Below are 22,452 nucleotides of genomic sequence, written 5' to 3'. Positions count from 1 at the left end.
GTTGTACATGCAAAACATACAGTGTTATGAACCAATTACCTCAATAATCTTTTTAATTTCAAAGAAAATGGGACAACAAGCAATAAATGCTGGAGAGGGTGTGGAGAAAAGGGACCCCTCTTACACTGTTGGTGGGAATGCAAACTAGTACAGCCACTATGGAGAACAGTGTGGAGATTCCTTAAAAAACTAGAAATAGAGCTGCCATATGACCCAGCAATCCCACTGCTGGGAAACACACCGAGGAAGCCAGAATTGCAAGAGACACGTGTACCCCAATGTTCATCACAGCACTGTTTATAATAGCCAGGACATGGAAGCAACCTAGATGTCCATCAGCAGATGAATGGATAAGAAAGCTGTGGTACATATATACAATGGAGTATTACTCAGTCATTAAAAAGAACACATTTGAATCAATTCTAATGAGGTGGATGAAACTGGAGCCTATTATACAGAGTGAAGTAAGCCAGAAAGAAAAACACCAATACACTATCAGTTCAGTTCAGTCGCTCAGTCATGTCCGACTCTTTGCGACCCCATGAATCGCAGCACGCCAGGCCTCCCTGTCCATCACCAACTCCCGGAGCTCACCCAGACTCACGTCCATCGAGTCAGTGATGCCATCCAGCCATCTCATCCTCTGTCGTCCCCTTCTCCTCCTGCCCACAATCCCTCCCAGCATCAGAGTCTTTTCCAATGAGTCAACTCTTCGCATGAGGTGGCCAAAGTACTGGAGTTTCAGCTTTAGCATCATTCCTTCCAAAGAAATCCCAGGGCTGATCTCCTTCAGAATGGACTGGTTGGATCTCCTTGCAGTCCAAGGGACTCTCAAGAGTCTTCTCCAACACCACAGTTCAAAAGCATCAATTCTTCAGTGTTCAGCCTTCTTCACAGTCCAACTCTCACATCCATACATGACCACAGGAAAAACCATAGCCTTGACTAGACGAACCTTTGTTGGCAAAGTAATGTCTCTGTTTTTGAATATTCTATCTAGGTTGGTCATAACTTTCCTTCCAAGGAGTAAGTGTCTTTTAATTTTATACTAACACATATATATGGAATTTAGAAAGATGGTAATGATAACCCTGTATACGAGACAGCAAAAGAGACACAGATGTATAGAACAGTTTTTTGGACTCTGTAGGAGAGGGTGAGGGTGGGATGATTTGGGAGAATGGCATTGAAACATGTATAATATCATATAAGAAATGAATCGCCAGTCCAGGTTCAATGCAGGATACAGGATGCTCGGGGCTGGTGCGCTGGGATGACCCAGAGGGATGGTACGGGGAGGGAGGTGGGAGGGGGGGTTCAGGATGGGGAACACGTGTACACCCATGGCGGATTCATGTTGATGGATGGCAAAACCAATACAATATTGTAAAGTAATTAGCCTCCAATTAAAATAAATAAATTTAAATTAAAAAAAAAAAAACAAAGAAAATGGGAAAAGGACATGAGGAGACATTTCACTGAAAAAGACATAGGGATGGAAAATAAACACATAAAAAGATGCTGCCATCATTAGCTATTAGAGAAATGCAAATAAAACCACAATAAGATAATGCTGCAGTGAAAAGGAAAAAAGAGGAATGAGTTTTTTCTTTTCCTTTCCTGAGAAGAAAGAAGATAAAGGGAACAATGAGCGAGCCTGGTCATTCCTAGTTTTTACTTTAACTGTTCCTAATCTGTAGTCTGTAATAAAGTTTGTTTTTCTGCCCCTAACTCTGCATGAGCTATATATTGCACCTATTATCCTTTGACTCTGTGCTAATTACATCATGTATCTGGTTATGATATACAGCACTCTCTTCGCAGACTATCCCTGGTAGTTTTTCTCTTTTTGCATTACAGAAAGAAGGCCACAGGGCTACAGAACTGCCTGACTCAATTACTGGGCTACCTGACACCAGCCTATGACTCTTTTTGAAATGATGCAAGAGGAAGAAGAATCAGTCAGTTCAGTTCAGTCTCTCAGTCGTGTCCAACTCTTTGCGACCCCATGAACCGCAGCATGTCAGGCCTCCCTGTCCATCACCAACGCCCGGGATCCACTCAAACCCATGTCCACTGAGTCAGTGAGGTCATCCAACCATTTCATCCTCTGTCGTCCCCTTCTCCTCCTGCCCTCAATCTTTCCCAGCATCAGGGTGTTTTCCAATGAGTCAGCTCTTTGCATCAGGTGGCCAAAGTATTGCAGTTTCAGCTTCATCATCAGTCCTACCAATGACTGGTTGGATCTCCTTGCAGTCCAATGGACTCTCAAGTGTCTTCTCCAACACCACAGTTCAAAAGCATCAATTATTCAGCACTCAGCTTTCTTTATAGTCCAACTCTCACATCCACACATGACCAGTGGTCACTGGAAAAACTATAGCCTTGACTAGATGGACCTTTGTTGGCAAAGTGTTGTCTCTGCTTTTTAATATGTTGTCTAGGTTGGTTCATAACTTTCCTTCCAAGGAGTAAGCGTCTTTTAATTTCATGGCTGCAATCAATCACCATCTGCAGTGATTTTGGAGCCCAGAAAAATAAAGTCTGACACTGTTTCCACTGTTTCCCCATCTATTTGCCATGAAGTGATGGGACCAGATGCCATGATCTTAGTTTTCTGAATGTTGACCTTTAAGCCAACTTTTTCACTCTCCTCTTTCACTTTCATCAAGAGGCTCTTTAGTTCTTCACTTTCTGCCATAAGGGTGGTGTCATCTTCATATCTGAGGTTCTTGATATTTCTCCCGGCAATCTTGATTCCAGCTTATGCTTCTTCAAGCCCAGCATTTCTCATGATGTACTCTGCACATAAGTTAAATAAGCAGGGTGACAATATACAGCCTTGACGTCCTCTTTTTCCTATTTGGAACCAGTCTGTAGTTCCATGTCCAGTACTAACTGTTGCTTCCTGACCTGCATACAGGTGTCTCAAGAGGCAGGTCAGGTGGTCTGGTATTCCCATCTCTTTCAGAATTTTCCACAGTTTATTGTGATCCACACAGTCAAATGCTTTGGCATAGTCAATAAAGCAGAAATAGATGTTTTTCTGGAACTCTCTTGCTTTTTCGATGATCCAGCAGATGTTGGCAATTTGATCTCTGGTTCCTCTGCCTTTTCTAAAACCAGCTTGAACAACCTGGAAGTTCACAGTTCACATATTGCTGAAGCCTGGCTTGGAGAATTTTGAGCATTACTTTACTAGCGTGTGAGATGAGTGCAATTGTGTGGTAGTTTGAGCATTCTTTGGCATTGCCTTTGGGATTGGAATGAAAACTGACCTTTTCCAGTCCTATGGCCACTGCTGAGTTTTCCAAATTTGTTGGCATATTGAGTGCAACACTTTCTCAGCATCATCTTTCAGGATTTGAAATAGCTCAACTGGAATTCCATCACCTCCACTAGCTTTGTTCGTAGTGATGCTTCCTAAGGCCCACTTGACTTCACATTCCAGGATCTGGCTCTAGGTGAGTGATCACACCATCGTGATTATCTGGGTTGTGAAGATCTTTTTTGTACAGTTCTTCAGTGTATTCTTGCCATGTCTTCTTAATATCTTCTGCTTCTGTTGCTGCTGCTGCTGAGTTGCTTCAGTCGTGTTCGACTCTGTGCAACCCCATAGACGGCAGCCCACCAGGTTCCCCCATCCCTGGGATTCTCCAGGCAAGAACAGTGGAGTGGGTTGCCATTTCCTTCTCCAATGCATGAAAGTGAAAGGTGAAAGTGAATTTGCTCAGTCGTGTCTGACTCTTCATGACCCCATGGACTGCAGCCTACCAGGCTCCTCCGTCCATGGGATTTTCCAGGCAAGAGTACTGGAGTGGGGTGCCATTGCCTTCACTGCTGCTTCTGTTAGGTCCATTCCATTTCTGTCCTTTGTTGAGCCCATCTTTGCATGACCTGTTCCCTTGGTATCTCTAATTTTCTTGAAGAGATCCCTAGTCTTTCCCATTCTATTGTTTTCCTCTATTTCTTTGCATTGATCACTGAGGAAGCCTTTCTTATCTCTCCTTGCTATTCTTTGGAACTCTGAATTCAAATGGGTGTATCTTTCCTTTTCTCCTTTGCTTTTTGCTTCCCTTTTTTCATAGCTATTTGTAAGGCCTCCTCAGGCAGCCATTTTGCTTTTTTGCATTTCTTTTTCTTGAGGATGGTCTTGATTCCTATCTCCTGTACAATGTCACAAACCTCCGTCTATAGTTCATCAGGCACTCTGTCTATCAGATCTAGTCCCTTAAATCTATTTCTCACTTCCACTGTATAGTAATAAGGGATTTGATTTAAGTCATACCTGAATGGTCTAGTGGTTTTCTCCACTTACTTCAATTTAAGTCTGAATTTGGCAATAAGGAGTTCATGATCTGAGCTACAGTGAGCTCCCGGTCTTATTTTTGCTGACTGTATAGAGCTTCTCCATCTTTGGCTGCAAAGAATATAATCAATCTGATTTCTGTGTCGATCATCTGGTGATGTCCATGTGTAGAGTCTTCTCTTGTGTTGTTGCAAGAGGGTGTTTGCTATGACCAGTGCATTTTCTTGGCAAAACTCTATTAGCCTTCACCCTGCTTCATTCCGTATTCCAAGGCCAGATTTGCCTGTTACTCCAGTTGTTTCTTGACTTCCTACTTTTGCATTCCAGTCCCCTATAATGAAAAGGACATCTTTTTTGGGTGTTAGTTGTAGAAGGTCTTGTAGGTCTTCATAGAACCATTCAACTTCAGCTTCTTCAGCGTTACTGGTTGGGGCACAGACTTGGATTACTGTGATATTGAATGGTTTTGCCTTGGAAACGAACAGAGATCATTCTGTCGTTTTTGAGATTGCATCCAAGTACTGCATTTCAGACTCTTTTGTTGACTATGGAAGAAGAATACAAGAGCTTTATACCTTTGTTCCTCATCACCAAGCCCCGACTGCAAGCCTTCCTAGACTCCTCATGGAAGGAGGGGGACACAGTTCTTAAGGCATAAGCCTTCTGTATCTCCCCTCTGCCAGTTGAAGATTAAAGTCGTTTTTCTGTTTCCTCCAAACTCTCCATAATTTTTTATTTGGCCTTGGTCGGCAGAGAAAACCAAGATTTTGACTGCAACAATATCAATATGCAAGAATGGATAAAATAAAAAACAATGACAACAGTGGCAAGGATGCAAAGAAACCAGATCTCTCATATACTGATGGGAGTGTAAAATGCTATACAGCCACTCTGGAAAAATTTCTTTAAAAACTAAACATACAAAAAAAAATCTAAACATACACTTGCCACATGCAGGCATGCTAAGTCGCTTCAGTCATATCGGACTTTTTGCAACACTATGGACTTTAGCCCTCGAGGCTCCTCTGTCCATGGGGATTCTCCAGGCAAGAATACTGGAGTGGGTTGCCTTGCCCTTCTCCAGGGGATTTTCCCAACCCAAGGATCAAACCTGCATCTACTGGGGCTCCTGCATTGCACTGAGTCACTGAACCACTAGGTCTGCCCACACTTACCATATGACCCAGAAACGACTTTCCTGGGCATATATCTCAGACAAATGAAAGTTGTGCTCAGTTGCTCAGTGGTGTCTGACTCTTTGCAACTTCCTGCACTATAGCCCGCCAGGTTCCTCGGTCCATGGGATTATCCAGGCAAGAATACTGGAAAGTTGTGCGTGCTAAAGTCACTTCAGTCGTGTTGCACTCTTTGCGACCCTATGAACCATAGCCCGCCAGGCTCCTCTGTCCATGGAATTCAACAGGCAAGAATACTGGAATAGGTTGTTCTGTCCCCCTTCAGGGGATCTTCCCAACCCAGGGATCATATCAGAGTCTTCTGCATTACAGGTGAATTGTTTACCGCTGAAACTCTGGGGAAGCCCACTGGAAAGTTATGTCTACCCAAATTCTATATGCAGATGTTTATAATAGTTTTATCTGTAACAGCCCCAAAATGCAAATAACCAAAATGTCCCTAATTAGGTGAATGGTTAAACAAACTGTACTATATCCATAGCATGAAACACTCCTCATCAACAAAAAAAGAACAGACTATTGATACATGTATCAACTTGGATAGATCACAAGGTCATTGAACAAAGCAGAAAAAATTGGAAAAAAAATCACACTTTATGACTTCATTTACATAAAATTCTCAAAAGGACAAAATTATAGAGTAGGAAAACAAATTCATATTTGGCAGGGGTTATGTATGATGGGGGTGTTAGGTGTGCCTGTGAAGGGGTGGCTCTCTAGTGAAGGAATATTTCTACATCTTGGTTGCAATCATGGTTGCACAAATCTACACAAGTGATAAAATAACATAGACCTGTACATATACAACATTCCAGTGTCAGTTTCCTAGTTTTTTATATTGTAGTATAATTATGTAAAATGTAATGATTAGACTAAACAGGATGAAGAGTATGTGGAGCATTTCTGTACTGTTTTTGCAACTTCTTGGGAATCCTTCGTTATGTATAATAAGTTAAAAAATAAACCACTTATAAAGCAAGTAACTCAGAAAACAAGAGTGTGGAAGCTAAAACCCAAGGAGCAAGTAAATAAAATGTTATAATAATAACCTATAATAACATGCAGTTTTATGAAGAGAGATTTTAAATAGGGAAGATTTGCATAGGCCAGTGATATACAATACCAAGATCATTTTTATCTGTAGGATTAAAACATGTGCTAAAAAATATTAGAGCCACAGATTAAAATGTCTCACCTTAAACCAGCCAACTGGCTATTAATGAATTGCTTGCAATTAGTCACATAAACAAACAATGAAAAAATTCTGCAAACAATGAAAAAATCATTCGCAAAGTGTCTTCAGGCTAGTTGTTCAAACTTTATCTAGTAAGTGGTGGGAATGAAGAAGTTTCATAATGGATAAGCCAGAACCTATTCCTACAACTGTCATACAGTTAATTGATTTGTGTATGCCCTGTGTAGGATGTCCTCAAGTTTGTTTAACTACAGAATACATTCATCTCCAGCTGTGCTAGGAAAAGAATATTTGCACTGAGTAAAATGTTTAGTGATAATTAGAAAGGAGCAAATAGGGGAAACCTGCCTCTCCCTCCTTGGACACAAAATGATAACCACTAGCCATATGAAGCTATTTAAATTTTTAAAAATTAAAATCAAATTTAAAATGTAGTTCCCAGATACATTTCAAGTGTTCAATGTGACTAATGGCTACCATATCAGAACAGCTTAGATATAGAACTTTTCCATCATCACAAAAAGTTCTGTTGGACAGTGTTGCTCTAGAGCATGAAAAACATGTCATTTCCCCACAATCATAGGTAGTGTTACAGCCCAAAGAGCTCTGACAGAAATTAGTATTGCATTATCTGAGGTTTTCATTTACACATAATTTTATCTCCAGCAATACTGAGCAATATGTTGCAGTGGTTAAGTGCTAGGGTTTTAGGGTAGAATAGCACTGGATTAACATTTTAGCACCAACCTTTGCCAAGTTGTGTGGCCTCAAGCATGCTATTTTGCTTCTCTGTGCCTGTATTCTCCCTTTTTTTTTTTTAAAGGTGGGGGCTCGGGAATAATGGAAACTCCCTCAAAGGGTTGTTGCGAAAGACTAAATGAGAAAAGCGCAATACCTGACACATGTGATCTGTAAATATTATTCTTGAAGTCCAGACGATGGATTTGGGTTGTTCTAGGACTTTGCCAACAAAGGTCCGTCTAGTCAAGGCTATGGTTTTTCCAGTGGTCATGTATGGATGTGAAAGTTGGACTGTGAAGAAAGCTGAGCACTGAAGAATCGATGCTTTTGAACTGTGGTGTTGGAGAAGACTCCTGAGAGTCCCTTGGCCTGCAAGGAGATCCAACCAGTCTATTCTAAAGGAGATCAGTCCTGGGTGTTCTTTGGAAGGAATGATGCTAAAGCTGAAACTCTGGTACTTTGGCCACCTCATGTGAAGAGTTGACTCATTGGAAAAGACTCTGATGCTGGGAGGGATTGGGGGCAGGAGGAGAAGGGGACGACAGAGGATGAGATGGTTGGATGGCATCACCGACTCGATGGACATGAGTCTGAGTGAACTCCAGGAGCTGGTGATGGAAAGGGAGGCCTGGCATGCTGCGATTCATGGGGTCGCAAAGAGTCAGACACGACTGAGCAACTGAACTGAACTGACCTGAACTGAGGACCTAGACTCTAGATGACCAGTAGAAAAGGGAATATTCAATTGTACAAGTAGCAAGGGAGTCCATCCCTAACAGGGCCCCCCTTTGACTCTTGATAAATAAACAGTAACCACACTGTTCCTCCATACTTGGGGACAGTAACGGAAGAGAAGACATATTCTCCCTTAGAGATCTATTTGTCTTGCAGCTTTCAAAAAGTTAAAGAATATCTTACCCTTGTCCTTAAAGGATTCAGAATTGAAAGTTAACCACCCAGTCATATCAAATAATTTAAAAGCACAACACACCATCTATAAAAGGTTACCCAAACAAGTCACTCAGTAGTAGGGGCACTTGGAGTTTGTCTCCAGCTGTTTCTGGCAATCAAATCCAATTTTTTGATGTATTATTATAGTAAAATGTTACTATACCCAATCCTTTGTGAGTACCACACAACGAGCCTGCTGTACCTCTGAAATCAACTGGATATTTATTGAACACCTACTAAATACAGGACACTTTCACTATACACCAGCCATTAGCAAGCTACATCTGGCAAGTCAAATTAGGTCCACTTTGTATTTTCCTTATGGTAAGAAAGGTATGAATGACTTTTACATTTTTTCACCTGTTGGAAGAACTGCCTTCACCCACTAATACGAAACACCAAATGGCCCTGGACATTAGCTTTTGCTCCAGACTTGATAATGTTTCTTAATTAATTCAACCTAAAATTACAAGACAAAAGAGCACTTACATGTGAAACTTACACAGTAGGAAAGTCATTTCAACAGCTAACACTGTTTGAATCATAAGTGATGCCAACATGCTTTATACACTTTCCATGGTGTTAGAAATCAAAACAACAAAATCACAATGAGGTACCACTTTGCACCCATTAGCATGTCTGTAATTAAAAAAATAGACATTAAAGATGTGGAAGAGAATATACATTGCTAATGGGAGGGGAAAATATACAGCCACTTTGGTAAATTCTGGCAGTTCCTCACAAATTTAAAAAAAGAATTCCATATGGCCCAGCAATTCTACTCCTAGATAGGTACCAAGAGAAATGAAAGCATATATCTGCACAGAAATATGTACATGAATGCTTATAGCAGCATTATTCATAATAACCAAAAGGCAGAAGCCAACCAACTGATGAGTGAATAAGTGAAATATGGAAAGCCATACAGCAGAATATTATTTAGCCATTAAAATGAAGTATTGATACATACTACAATTTGGAAAAACTTCAGAAACCTTATGTTAAGTGAAAGAAGCTAAACACAAAAGATTTTTGTATGATTCATACACACTGGCAATAAAAATTAATGAAGTACTGGTACATGCTACAATATGGAAGAACCTCAAAAATATGCTAAGTGAAAGAAGCCAGGCACGAAAGACCACTTCTTACTTGATTTAATTCAGATGAAATGTCCAGAATATGCAAATTTATAGAGACAGAAAATAGATCAGTGGTTACCTGGAGTTGGGAGTGGGAATGAGGATTAATTGTAAATAAATGAGTATGAGGGATTTAGGAGGGAAGTGAAAATGTTCTAAAACATTATGATTATGGTTGCATCATTCAGTAAAGTTACTAAAAATATTGAACTATACACTTGAAATGGGTGAATTTTCTGATATGAAAAATATATCCTAATAAAGTTATTAAAAATAGGAAAGGAAGAGTAGGGGAAACTGGGTGAGGGGTGCACAGGAATTCTGCATTATCTCCCCAACTTTTCCATAAACCTCACACTATTCTGAAATTTAACTAAAAAATAACAAGAATATGTTTGTGCATTCATACCCATCTGTGTGAAAAGACATTTATAAAGATAAAATGTGTCAAATCTCATTATAGGTGAGCATTAACATTAACATTTGAAACTATTTTGACAACAGAGAATACTATTAGCCCCAAATAAAATGTTACCCCCAAAAAAGAATTTCATTATTCTCATTAGTTGTCCTGTATTACCTAAAATAAATGCTCAATTATTATTACTTTGAATTTTATCAATAAACATTTGCTGAAATTTGTTTTCTCCTTTGTCATATAAGTACCTACACATTATCCTCGATTTTGTTTTTTGGCCCACAGAGCCTAAAATATTTACTATCTGGTTCTTTACAGAACTGTGTTCTACACTATTACAGGATAAATATAATCAGTCTCCTTCTTGAGTGTATTGTTATCATTACCTAGTTTTGGCATAATGCCCTTAGTATATTAGTAGCTCAGTCCTGTCCGACTCTTTGTAACCCCATGTCCGGCGAACTCTGGAGGCAAAAATACTGGAATGGGTAGCCACTCCCTTCTCCACGGGATCTTCCTGATCTAACCACGGTTTCCTGCATTGCAGGCAGATTCTTTACCATCTGAGCCTCCAGGGAAGCCTGTCCTTAGTATAGATCCTATAATTTTGCCTTTTTAGCTCTTCACAGAAAAGTTGCCAAGCCCTGTTCTACACTGTAACAGGGTAAATATAATCAGTCTCTTTCCTGAGTATATTCTTATCATAACTTAGCTGTGGTATGATGCCAGTCTGGATATCCCCTATAAAGGATAAGCCGTGCATTTTTTCTGCTGTGGCACTATTTAGGATTCCCATAAATAGAAACACTATTAGCTTAATAGTCTAGCAAAACTTTGATGTCACCTTTATTATCGTGATATTAAAGAGTCAACACTATAGACAGTGTCAAGATGACCCTCAAGTTGTTATGTCACCACGCCATGGACTCCGTGAGATCTCTTAGATATCAAGTGGCTCCTATGGCATCACACCCTGCCTTTGGCATCACCCTGGCACATCACCTTAGTGTCATATGCTATCACTGTTGTGGCAGAATTCTACCCTAATGCCACTCCACCGAAATGTCAGCATAATTAACCCCTATTTCCTTCCAATCCTTTGGCAGCGGCAGGAGCGATGGGGAGGGTGGCCACAGGCACTGGTTCGAGCTCAGGAGGTAATATTCAGCTGCTACCGTTTTCCCTTCCGCTTACCACTGCAGATAGGGCCCCCAGGACAGGACTTTTTGGGTCCCATAACTCTCTTGCCATGACCCCGCACCCATTTCGCGTCACTGACTTAGTGCCCCAACAGCGACCACCCACCCCGGTTCTACACGAAGCCGCTCCCCATACCTGACTCCATTCTCCAGCTGTCATCCTGGGCCAATTCCACCGGCCACTTGACTACGGCGGCTGCAAGGGACCCTGGGACTCGTAGTTCCGCGCCGCTAGGGTCAGAGTCGGGGAGAGTGGCGAAGGCGCCTCCCTGCCCGGAACTGCGCTCAGACTGCAACTCCCAGAGGCGCCCTGCGATGGGAAAAGCAAAGGAAGAAGAGAGGATGGTGATTGGTGGAGCTCTACGGGCTCTTTTGATTAGCGCTCGGAGCCTGCGAAGTGAGGAGGTGGTGGATCTGGCTGCACCGAGATCCTGGGAAAGCGAAATGGAGGGGTGTGTGTCTAACCTAATGATCTGCAACCTGGCCTACAGCGGGAAGCTGGAGGAGTTAAAGGAGAGGATCCTGGCGGATAAGTCCCTGGCCACTAGGACTGACCAGGTAAAGCAGCGCTGGACCCTCTCCGCAGGCGGCGGCGGCGGCGGCGGAGACAACGTGGCTGCACAGCCCTGCCCAGTCCAGGGGGAGGCCGGTTCCGAGAGGGCGGGATGCCCGCCCCCGCCTCCCCATCCTTACCCCTGGGTCACCTCAGGACTCGGGATAGAGCGGCCCAATCTAGCCCCGCAAACTGCCAATGTTTCCCCCCCTCCCCCTTTGGCCCGGTACTTAGCTTGCTGTATTTTGGATATTTCTAGAACGTTTAGCTCATTTCTCAGAAATGCCCAATCTTTGAGGCATCTGTGAGAAGGAAAGTTTTTGGATTTTTGAAATGGATTTCTTTGCTTTTATTAGTGATTTTATTCGAGGCAACATGTGTAACTGAACGCCTCTTCTGTGTCAGGCAGTTACTGGAAGGAGCAGACGTGGATAAAATAATCCCAAATCATGTCCGATTCTAATTGTATTCTTCGGGAGAGAAGTTGACGTGGTGCTTTCAGAACATATCATGGAAGGACCTGATTTAATCTGGCTTAGGAAAGCCGAATGTTGTAACCCTTAAAGACTTTGCAAAGGAGGGAAGATTGGCTGTATCTTGAAGAAGGAGTGAGGTTTCCCTGGAGGATGAATGGGCAGTTTAGGCAGAAGCGAAACAAAAGAGAGTGGACCTTGGGAATGTTTCTTTCTGCTCTCCTACTTAAAGAATCCTCATGCTTTCACCCTGAGTTTCTAGAAAGATTCATGGTGCCCTCAATAAGCCAACAAACATTTATAGATTGCTTCCTGTTTGACAGGCACAGTGCTAAGCACTAGCAAGATAATGTCACATAATTAAAAATCTCCATTTTGTGTCTTTGGGAAGAGAATTAGAAGTCGGGAGGCTTCTCTGGAACTTTCCTTTGCTGCTCAACCTGAAAAATCCCTTTGCCTAGTTTGCCTTTAGTTTGGTCTGGTAATGTTTAATACTTTAGATTTAATTTAACAAAATTAAATTAAGATTTAATAATACTTCTAACCATTCTTCATCAAGTCAATGGCATAAAAAAGGGAGAAACTATTCAGAATCAAAAGACTTAAAAAACAACTGTTGCAACTTGTGGACCTTGTATGGATCCTGATTGAAAACAAGCTAACTGTAAAAAGACATTTGGGATACTGTTGTGGAAATCTGAATACAGATTGGGTATTTGATGTTATAAAGGAGTTAGAGTTAATTTTAATCAGTGTAATAGCTATGTAGTAAAGTATTTTTATGGAGAAGGAAATGGCAACCCAGTATTTTTGCCTGGGAAATCCCATGGACAAAGGAGTCTGGCAGGCTACAGTCCATGGGGGTCACAAAAGAGTTGGACAGGACTTACCGACTAAACTGACTAAACAACAACAGAGTGTTTTTTAGATACTCAAATATTTAGGGATGAAAAGTCATGATATTTAAGATTTGTTTTTTAAAATCTCTTTAAGAAAAAAAAACAGATGAAGCAAATATAAGAAAACATTTGTACAATGTAAGTGAGTGGCCTATTTTTATATGAGTTTGAAATTTTTGTAATAAAGCTTATAATAGTATTTTCTTTTACCCAGAGCTAAGAAATATAGCAGTCACTGCAAAAAAAATAAGAGCGAGAAATTCTTATTGAGAAACATGACTAACTCCTTTCTAGCTTATTTAAAAAAAAAATAATGTTGCTTTCTAAATCTGTGTGTGGTATGTTTTTAAAATGGCTGTATAGGGAATCTCAACTAGTTTTATGAACATTTCCTTTCCATAAGATTCACTTGTTCTTTCTAGAGCATCTAGAAAATTCAGGCTTGTGTCCTAATTTCACCATTTACTAGCTATGTGACCTTGGACAAGCTGCTTACCTTGAGGAATCTTAGTTCCCTGATCTGTAAAATGGGGATAATATATACTATATAGTATCATAGGGATTATAGGAGATGATAGACATAAAATTTTTAGCACAGTGCCTGACATAAAAATATGTACATAGCTAAAGCTCTATTTCTGCCAAAGCACTGAAGTAAGTTTTTTGCTCTATTACTTTCATGGGTCTATTCTACCCAGAATTACCTACATTCATCAGTGTATTCTCTGCATGGTACTAAAACCTTAGGCTCTCTTATATAAGTAATGTAGTTTGAGGTTACCTACCTGAGGATCCAGTCCTCTCCATTTCTTGTTTCCAAACCGTATGTTCACTGGCTCAGGATTAATATGTTCTGCTTTCTTGTCTTAGTTCTTTTATTTCTTTTCAAGAATGTTGATCTTACTGCTTCTCTGTTTTCCGTGTAGGACAGCAGGACAGCGTTGCATTGGGCATGCTCAGCTGGACATACAGAAATTGTTGAATTCTTGCTGCAACTTGGAGTGCCAGTGAATGATAAAGATGATGTGAGTACTAGGCAGCGTTGATAAATTCCCTGTTATCTTTAGAGTCCAGACTGGTGTTTACTGAAGCCCAAGAATTAAAGTTACAAACAAATTTTAACCTTTAAGACTAGGAAGTTGCAGCATGGTGCCAGTGACCAAATACAGGACTGGTGGTTGCATTATTTCAGAATGTTCATTTTGCCACTCATAGCCTGTAATTTAAGGTAAGCAGATCAAGGCTTATTGCAATGACCTCTAAGAGACTACAAACCCTTTTTTATTATGTTAAAAATTTTTTGGTGAATAGTGCCTAGATATTAGAATGAAGGCCTAGAACCTTTTTTGTTATATAGAGATTTAGTGCAATGGTATTGGTTATATTAGAGTAAGACTTCTTGCAGGAGACCCTGGTTCGATTCCTGGGTTGGGAAGATCTGCTGAAGAAGGGATAGGCTACCCTCTCCAGTATTCTTGGGCTTCCCTTGTGGCTCAGCTGATAAAGATGGAATGGGGAGGGAGGAGGGAGGAGGGTTCAGGATAGGGAACACATGTATACCTGTGGTGGATTCATTTTGATATTTGGCAAAACTAATATGGTTATGTAAAGTTTAAAAATAAAATAAAATTTAAAAAAAAAAGAAAAGGTTAATACTTTTTCTATTTCATTAACTAAGTGAATTATTTAAATAAAACTACTGAATTTTCTAAAGCTTGCAAAAAAAAAAAAAAAAAGAATCTGCCTGCAATGCAGGAGTCCTGGGTTCTATCCCCTGGAGAAGGGAACGGCTATCCACTCCAGTATTCTGGCCTGGAGAATTCCATGGACTGTATAGTCCATGGGGTCGCAAAGAGTTGGACTCAACTGAGTGACTTTCACTTTCACTTTCTGAAGAATAAGGGTGAAAACTTTTTGTAAACAGGTTCCTTTTCAAGGATGCTTGAGGAAGCAATATTCATAATGGCAAAAAAAGAAAAATAATGGAGGAATAGTTGAGTACAGTATGTATATCCACATGATAGTATGCAGCCAATAAAGTTATGATTCCAAATGACAGAAAAATTCCTACAACATGATGATAAGTGGAAATTGTGGAAAATACAACTCAACAAAGCTTGATATCCTATGATCCCTATTTAAAAGCACATTAGAGTTAGACTTAGGTAGTCTCCATGTTACAGAATTATGGAGGCTTTTCTTTTGTATGTATCTGATTTCCAAATATCCTGCAGTGCTTAATGAGGGAAAGAATATATTTTCTTAAAACCATTCATACACAGCTCTGTAAACCCTGTCTTAATGTTAGCATTAATCCCTGTGACTTTTCTGCCTGGTTTGTGTTCTGTCCACCTCTTTTACAGGCAGGTTGGTCTCCTCTTCATATTGCTGCTTCCGCTGGCCGAGATGAGATTGTCAAAGCCCTTCTGGGAAAAGGTGCTCAAGTGAATGCTGTCAATCAAAATGGCTGTACTCCCCTACATTATGCAGCTTCCAAAAACAGGCATGAGGTAGGGTTCCATTCCTAGGCTTCTTCTTTTGAGTTCTAAACCTCTGGCAAACACAAATATTAACAGATATCTGCATTGTTTTCTTTTACATCTTCTCAGATTGCTGTCATGTTACTGGAAGGTGGAGCTAATCCAGACGCTAAGGACCATTATGAGGCCACAGCAATGCACCGCGCAGCAGCCAAGGGTAACTTGAAGATGATTCATATTCTTCTGTACTACAAAGCTTCCACAAACATCCAAGACACTGAGGGTAACACTCCTCTGTAAGTGGCGAGTAGCAGTCATTTGTATTCTACCTGACATTAGCCCTCTTGCACTAATTCTTACACATCATTTTTTTTTAATTCTGCTTATAATACATCTTTATGGCCAAAAAAAAATTGAAAGTACACAAAAGTATAAAGATAAAAATGCAAAGTGCCTATCATCTTGCCTCCCGGAAATAACCACTGACAACATTTTAATGTATTTCCTCCCTGTCTTTTATATGTAAATATGCATACTTTACATATGCTTTTTTTTTTGTAAAATTGGAACCATATTGTGTGCGTAGTTTCATATATTGTGCTTTTTACCTCATAGTGTAATCATTTTCCAATGTTAATAATTGATTTTGAATGCCTATACACAACACTATTTTATGCCAGAATTTAATAATTCCTCTATTACTGTATATTTAAGCTTTTTTGAGTTTTCCACCATTATAAATAATGCTACATTGATCAAACGTTATACAAAAACCTTTGGCTGTATTGCTGATTAGTATCTTAGTGTAGAACTAGAATTGCTGGGTCAACAGATACACATTTTAAAACAGTTGCTGTATATTCCCAAATTACTTCCAGAGGAGTTGTATTATTGCCTCCTCCCAACAGCAGTTTGAGAGTGCCTATTACCCCTTTCCAACACAAAAAAATATCCTTTTCTTATAGGAAAAATGGTGTTTCAGAGTTGTAACTTGCATTTTTTTACTATCAAGGAAGCTAAACATTTTTAGTGCCTGTGACTATTTCTTCTCTAAATTATAGCTTTCTATATCCCTTTCTCTGTTTCCTTTTGGAAAATTAATTTACTTTTACTGATTTGTTTGTATAGCCTTGACATAGTACAAATATTAACCTTCTTCCATGCTAGTTGAAAATATTTTTCCCAGTTTGTCTTTAAATTTTATTTTTTTGAAATGACAGAGTTTTCAACTTCTATATAGTCAGATCTATTAATCTTCCCTCATAGCTAGAAAGTGCTTCCTCACCCTGAAGTTAGATAAATATTCACCTGTATTTTGGGGCTTCCTGGTGTCCTAGATGGTAAAGAATCTGCCTGCAATGCGAGAGACCCAGGTTCAGTCCCTGGGTCAGGAAGATCCCCTGGAGAAGGGAATGGCTACCCACTCCAGTATTCTTGCCTGGAGAATTCCATGGACAGAGGAGCCTGGCAGGCTACATTCCGTGGGGTTGAAAGAGTTGGACACGACATAGCAACTAATATATTTTCACACGCTACAATCGAGAACTCAGGCATTTTCATTGCAGATCCAGTCTCTTTATATTTATTGGGCTTCCCTGGTCGCACAAATGGTTAAGAATCTGCCTATAATGCAGGAGACCCAGGTTTGATCCCTGAGTTGGGAAGATCCCCTGGAGAAGGAAATGACTACTCACTCCAGTATTCTTGCCTGGGAAATCCCATGGACAGAGGAGCCTGGCGGGCTATAGTCCACGGGGTGACAAAAGAGTCAGACACAACTAAGTGACTAACACTTATTATACTATGTACACTTAAGTCACCTGTATTTTATTGCTGTTTTACGAAAAAACATTGTATTTGTTTTAATTTTATTTTTTTATTTATTTACTTTAATTAGAGGCTAATTACTTTACAATATTGTATTGGTTTTGCCATACATCAGCATGAATCTGCCACAAGTGTACACGTGTTCCCAATCCTGAACCCCCCTCCCACCTCCCTCCCCATCCCATTCCTCTGGGTCATCCCAGTGCACCAGCCCCAAGCATCCTGTAGTTACTGTTTTTCATTTAACTCAAATGCATCTGGCACTGATTATGTATGATCTGAAGCCATCCTCTACCTTGATATTTCTTCTACAGTATTTGGCCACTTTTATTCCTTATTAAATGATGACTTTTTTGAACCAGAAAATCTGAGTCTTCTTTTTAGTCCAGAGTAAGATTCAGTGTTGTTTTCTTAACTCTTTGTTTTAAAATTTTTCTCTGTAGTTCTGTGTGGCTTTATTAGAAAAACATGCATGTTCCAGCCCTTTTCTCCAAATAAGAAAGGGAGGGTGGCCTGGAGGAAATTTAGGAATCACAGGCAGTGTTGGGTCCTGGGAAGAGCCAAAGATTAAGGAATAGTTAGATGCTATTTGCCCTATCCAAACTCAGCCACTTAACAGCTATATTAAATATTTGTATTAAATAACTTGGAGAAGTTACTTAAGTTTCCTGAGTCTAATTTTCTTATCTGTAATATGAGATATGTAAAATTCCTTCCTCCCTAAGGTTAAATAAAATAACATGTTAAGTGTATAGTACTCTGCCTGGTAAACTGTTTAAGTGCCTCACAAGGTCCCCACCTCCACCCCCGCCCAACTCACTGCTCAGCCCTGTTGTCATCATATACAAAGACTTTAACCTCTGTCACAATTTCAGCTGTAAAATGGTGATAATAATACCTTGCTAACTTACAGAGTGCCTGTAACAATCATATGATATAAAAAATTTTATAGACTGCTTTTCCAATATTTAAACCACACAAGTTGCTATTAGCAGATTATATATAGAGGTTTTTCTGAATTCTAATCCAGAATTATTGTATGTGTTTGGTGTAACCTACTAATCTCCATAAATTGAGGGCATTGTTCCTTAGGCTGGCATTTAGCTCACTTTTGTTGTAGTAGGGTCAGAATTGTTATTTATGATCTGAGATTATAAAGCTATATTCCACTGAATTTTAACTTATATACACTCTTCTCCATGGAAATAGATTTTCCTTTCAAGATTAAATAACTTTCCAACATCACACGACCATATGCAGTTGAGACTACCTGTCAGGGACTCCTAAACATTACATAGAATTGGAAATGATTAATCAATCTCTGTGGTCCTTGATTTCAGACACTTAGCCTGTGATGAAGAGAGAGTGGAAGAAGCAAAATTGCTGGTGTCCCAAGGAGCAAGCATTTACATTGAGAATAAAGAAGAAAAAACACCCCTGCAAGTGGCCAGAGGTGGGCTGGGTTTAATACTCAAGAGAATGGTGGAAAGCTAAGCAGCTTGGATTTAGTCTTACTTTGTTTTGTGGCTGTCCCCTAATGTACTGGTAACTAATGTACTTGTGCATAAGACATCATCTATGAATGATGAAGTTTTTTCACCTCCCAAGTCTTGTAAACATGTTTACTATTGTTCCTGCTGAGTTATTTGTTCTTAGCTTACAACTTGCTTTCCAGGCATTGAACAACTGTTGACATTGTTCTACTCTAATATATTATTCTGTATTGAATTTTGGTTAATTCTGTGTGAGTGATTCTGTGGCTGTTGTGAGTCTTAAGCACCCTATCACACACCCTCTATCCCCCTTTGAGGCAGAACAACCCCAGGAGCACCAGGCCAATTGTTCTGCTAAATGTTTCTAGGTAGATTCTAGAATATTCCTCCATACAGTTAAAACACATCATAACTCGTTTTTCAAGATCACTCAGAAGCCTATGCCACATATTTCTGTTTTTTTCCGACAGTACGGTTTAATTTGTTTTTGTTATCGGAAGAATACTTACATCTTGTGAGGACCAAGTTTTCGGTTCAGGGATGCTGTCCAAGTTTGGCATTCAAGTACCAGTGTCTTTTTTAATGAGCTGTTTCCCTCCAAAGTAAAATGTATTGCTTTTAAAAAGAAAATTTTAAAGTACCTATATTAAATCACACCATATTGAAAAGAATGTCAAGTTTGTAACCGTGATGTGTAACAAAAATGAATTTTGATTTGTATTTCAGCAGCTAAAAAAATAAAATGCTGAATCTCCTGATTCTTCTTTCAAATCAGTTAGATACTCACTTAAGCCTTTAAAGGCTTTATAAAGATACTTTCTTAATTTTTGGTAACTCTAAAGTCAGTAAAATTAGTGAAGCTTGAACTGCAGCTAAAATATGTAAAAATCTTCTGAATTGCTAATTCAATTGGAGCAACAGAAAATTAATAAGTATAAACTTGATCGCAATTTAGGGAAACATTTTAAATGATTCAGTTCAGTTCAGTTCAGTTCAGTTCAGTCTCTTAGTCGTGTCTGACTCTGTGACCCCATGAATCGCAGCACGCCAGGCCTCCCTGTCCATCACCAACTCCCAGAGTTCACTCAAACTCAATGTCCATCAAGTCGGTGATGCCATCCAACCATCTCATCCTCCGTCGTCCCCTTCTCCTCTTGCCCCCAATCCCTCCCAGCATCAGAGTCTTTTCCAATGAGTCAACTCTTCGCATGAGGTGGCCAAAGTACTGGAGTTTCAGCTTTAGCATCATTCCTTCCAAAGAAATCCCAGGGCTGATCTCCTTTAGAATGGACTGGTTGGATCTCCTTGCAGTCCAAGGGATTCTCAAGAGTCTTCTCCAAAACCACAGTTCAAAAGCATCAATTCTTCGGCGCTCGGCTTTCTTCACAGTCCAACTCTCACATCCATACATGACCACTGGAAAAATCATAGCCTTGACTAGACGGACCTTTGTTGGCAAAGTAATGTCTCTGCTTTTGAATATGCTATCTAGGTTGGTCATAACTTTCCAAGGAGTAAGCGTCTTTTAATTTCATGGCTGCAGTCACCATCTGCAGTGATTTTGGAGCCCAGAAAAATAAACTCTGACACTGTTTCCACTGTTTCCCCATCTATTTCCCATGAAGTGATGGGACCAGATGCCATGATCTTCGTTTTCTGAATATTGAGCGTTAAGCCAACGTTTTCACTCTCCAGTTTCACTTTCATCAAGAGGCTTTTGAGTTCCTCTTCACTTTCTGCCATAAGGGTGGTGTCATCTGCATATCTGAGGTTCTTGATATTTCTCCCGGCAATCTTGATTCCAGCTTGTGCTTCTTCCAGCCCCGAGTTTCTCATGATATACTCTGCATAGAAGTTAAATAAGCAGGGTGACAATATACAGCCTTGACATACTCCTTTTCCTATTTGGAACCAGTCTGGTGTTTAAATGATTACTAGTCATAAAGTCTAATGAACTCCAAGTGACTCTTGTAATTATTTTTATTTGAATTTTATGCTGCAAATATTGCTTGAAATAAGTAATCCAAATGAGTCCACAACCTTCAATTAATTTGGGGTCAGAAACTTAATGAATGGTATCTAAAATGGGTTTTGTAAACATAAATGTGTTGTTGATATGCAAACCCTTTTACGTAAGTATTTTGAGTGCTGAGCTTTACAATTATTAATCAGGGAAGCATATTCTTATAGAACTAGACTTTGTTTATTGAATGCTAGAGATAGAATTGATGATGGGAAATAATTTCTTTCTAATGTTTTTTAGCGTGATCACAGAGTAAAGTTGTATTTAATAGAGCCCGTTAGGACTGAAGGTATTCATAAGTGCTGAGTCTTTTTGTCTGAGTTAGTAGGTTTTATGAATGTAAAAGAAAACTCATCTTAATTCTTTAATAAACAATACAGATGAAACCAAGCCTCATGTAATTTGTATGCCTTTGGCATTTTATTCCATTTTATTTTTTTGCCTGCATCATGTGACACGTGGGACCTTAGTTCCCTGACCAGGGATCCAACCTGCATCCCCTACTTTGGAACTGTGGAGTCTTAACCATTGGACCACCAGGGAACTCCCTATTGGCATTTTAAATGAAGTGGCTTAACATTTCAGTCACTAAAACTGAGGGTATTGATGGCCTCAGATATTGATCAGATTGTTTCATGTTCCCTATAGGAAACCCAGTAGAGATTAAGCTGATTCAAGTTCAGCAGGTTTTACAGTTACGTTCAAAATGAACTCAGTGATGACAATTTTAACTGTAGAGCTTAACTGAGAATATAATATGGAAACAATAGATAAACAAAAGAGTGGAAAAAATTACATTCATATTTATTGGAGGGAGTCTGCGATATCAGTGTGGTTCTTTGAGATTCAAGATAATTGTACATTTTACTTCATCATCTCTGACTTAACAATTTAGTTGACCTTAGTGTTTTGATTTCCCAATATAACTATACCAGCTACACTGAATTCATTACATGGCAGTGTCTTCCACTTTTTGTTTCCATATCCTTTTACACGATCAAGCCCCCAGGTTCTTCTGTTAGCAAGTTTGATATAGTATGGGAGCTCCTCACTTTGAGGTGTATGACTATAACTTCACAGTTGTACTGACTACCTAAAACTGAATGCAGACATTTTAATGTGCATTTTTCTGGCAAGAGGGTTCTGTAGCTTTCGTCAGATTCTCAAAGGGATGTATGACTTCTAAAAAGGTTAAGAATACCTGGTTGAGGGGAAGGATGGGAAGAAGGGATAGTTAGGGAGTTTGGGATGGACACTGCTTCCCTGATGGCTCAAAAGAATCCGCCTGCAATGCAGGAGACGTGGGTTCAATCCCTGGTTTGGGAAGATCCCCTGGAGAAGGGCACATCAACCCCACTCCAGTATTCTTGCCTGGAGAATCCCATGGGGAGAGGAGCCTGGCAGGCTGCAGTTCATGGAGTTGCAAAAGAGTTGGACAATGGATAACTAACAAGGACCTACTGTATAGGACAGGGAACTCCACTTGATGTGGCAGCCTGGATGGGAAGGGAGTTTGGGGGAGAATGGATACATGTATATGTATTCCTGAGTCC

The 22,452-nt window shown here is 39.8% G+C and overlaps 2 protein-coding genes across 4 annotated transcripts in view; one reads left to right on the top strand and one right to left on the bottom strand.

Moving 5' to 3' along the window:
* ATG4A (autophagy related 4A cysteine peptidase) overlaps window positions 1-11,438 on the bottom strand; it is a 79,971-nt gene extending 68,533 nt beyond the window's left edge. For both annotated transcript variants that reach the window (XM_055564757.1, XM_055564758.1), the window contains exon 1: window positions 11,288-11,438. In XM_055564757.1, coding sequence (XP_055420732.1) covers window positions 11,288-11,297 — 10 coding nt within the window. In that variant the 5' untranslated portion in view covers window positions 11,298-11,438. The remainder of the gene's footprint in view (window positions 1-11,287) is intronic.
* Window positions 11,439-11,455: 17 nt separating this feature from the next.
* Window positions 11,456-20,835, top strand: PSMD10 (proteasome 26S subunit, non-ATPase 10). 2 transcript variants are annotated; one of them, XM_055564761.1, is made up of 5 exons: window positions 11,456-11,709; window positions 14,003-14,101; window positions 15,440-15,586; window positions 15,686-15,773; window positions 18,724-18,862. In XM_055564761.1, the coding sequence occupies exons 1-5, from the start codon at window positions 11,467-11,469 to the stop codon at window positions 18,729-18,731; spliced, it is 585 nt and encodes a 194-aa protein (XP_055420736.1). In that variant the 5' UTR covers window positions 11,456-11,466; the 3' UTR covers window positions 18,732-18,862. The 2 variants fall into 2 exon arrangements, with proteins under 2 accessions (XP_055420736.1, XP_055420735.1); XM_055564760.1 differs by having other exon boundaries at window positions 11,457-11,709; window positions 15,686-15,852; window positions 18,724-20,835.
* The last annotated feature ends 1,617 nt before the right edge of the window (window positions 20,836-22,452 follow it).

Source organism: Bubalus kerabau, chromosome X (genome assembly GCF_029407905.1).
Source record: "Bubalus kerabau isolate K-KA32 ecotype Philippines breed swamp buffalo chromosome X, PCC_UOA_SB_1v2, whole genome shotgun sequence".
NCBI lineage: Eukaryota > Metazoa > Chordata > Mammalia > Artiodactyla > Bovidae > Bubalus > Bubalus kerabau.
The sequence above is the reverse complement of the archived record's forward strand: the minus strand, read 5'-3'. Positions and strand labels throughout refer to the sequence as shown.

Coding starts and splice junctions, on each gene's coding strand:
- PSMD10 (XM_055564760.1), top strand. CDS start 11,467: ATGGGAAAAGCAAAGGAAGAAGAGAGGATGGTGATTGGTGGAGCTCTA. Junction 11,710..14,002: donor TGGCCACTAGGACTGACCAG/GTAAAGCAGCGC, acceptor TTTTCCGTGTAG/GACAGCAGGACAGCGTTGCA. Junction 15,853..18,723: donor ACTGAGGGTAACACTCCTCT/GTAAGTGGCGAG, acceptor CCTTGATTTCAG/ACACTTAGCCTGTGATGAAG.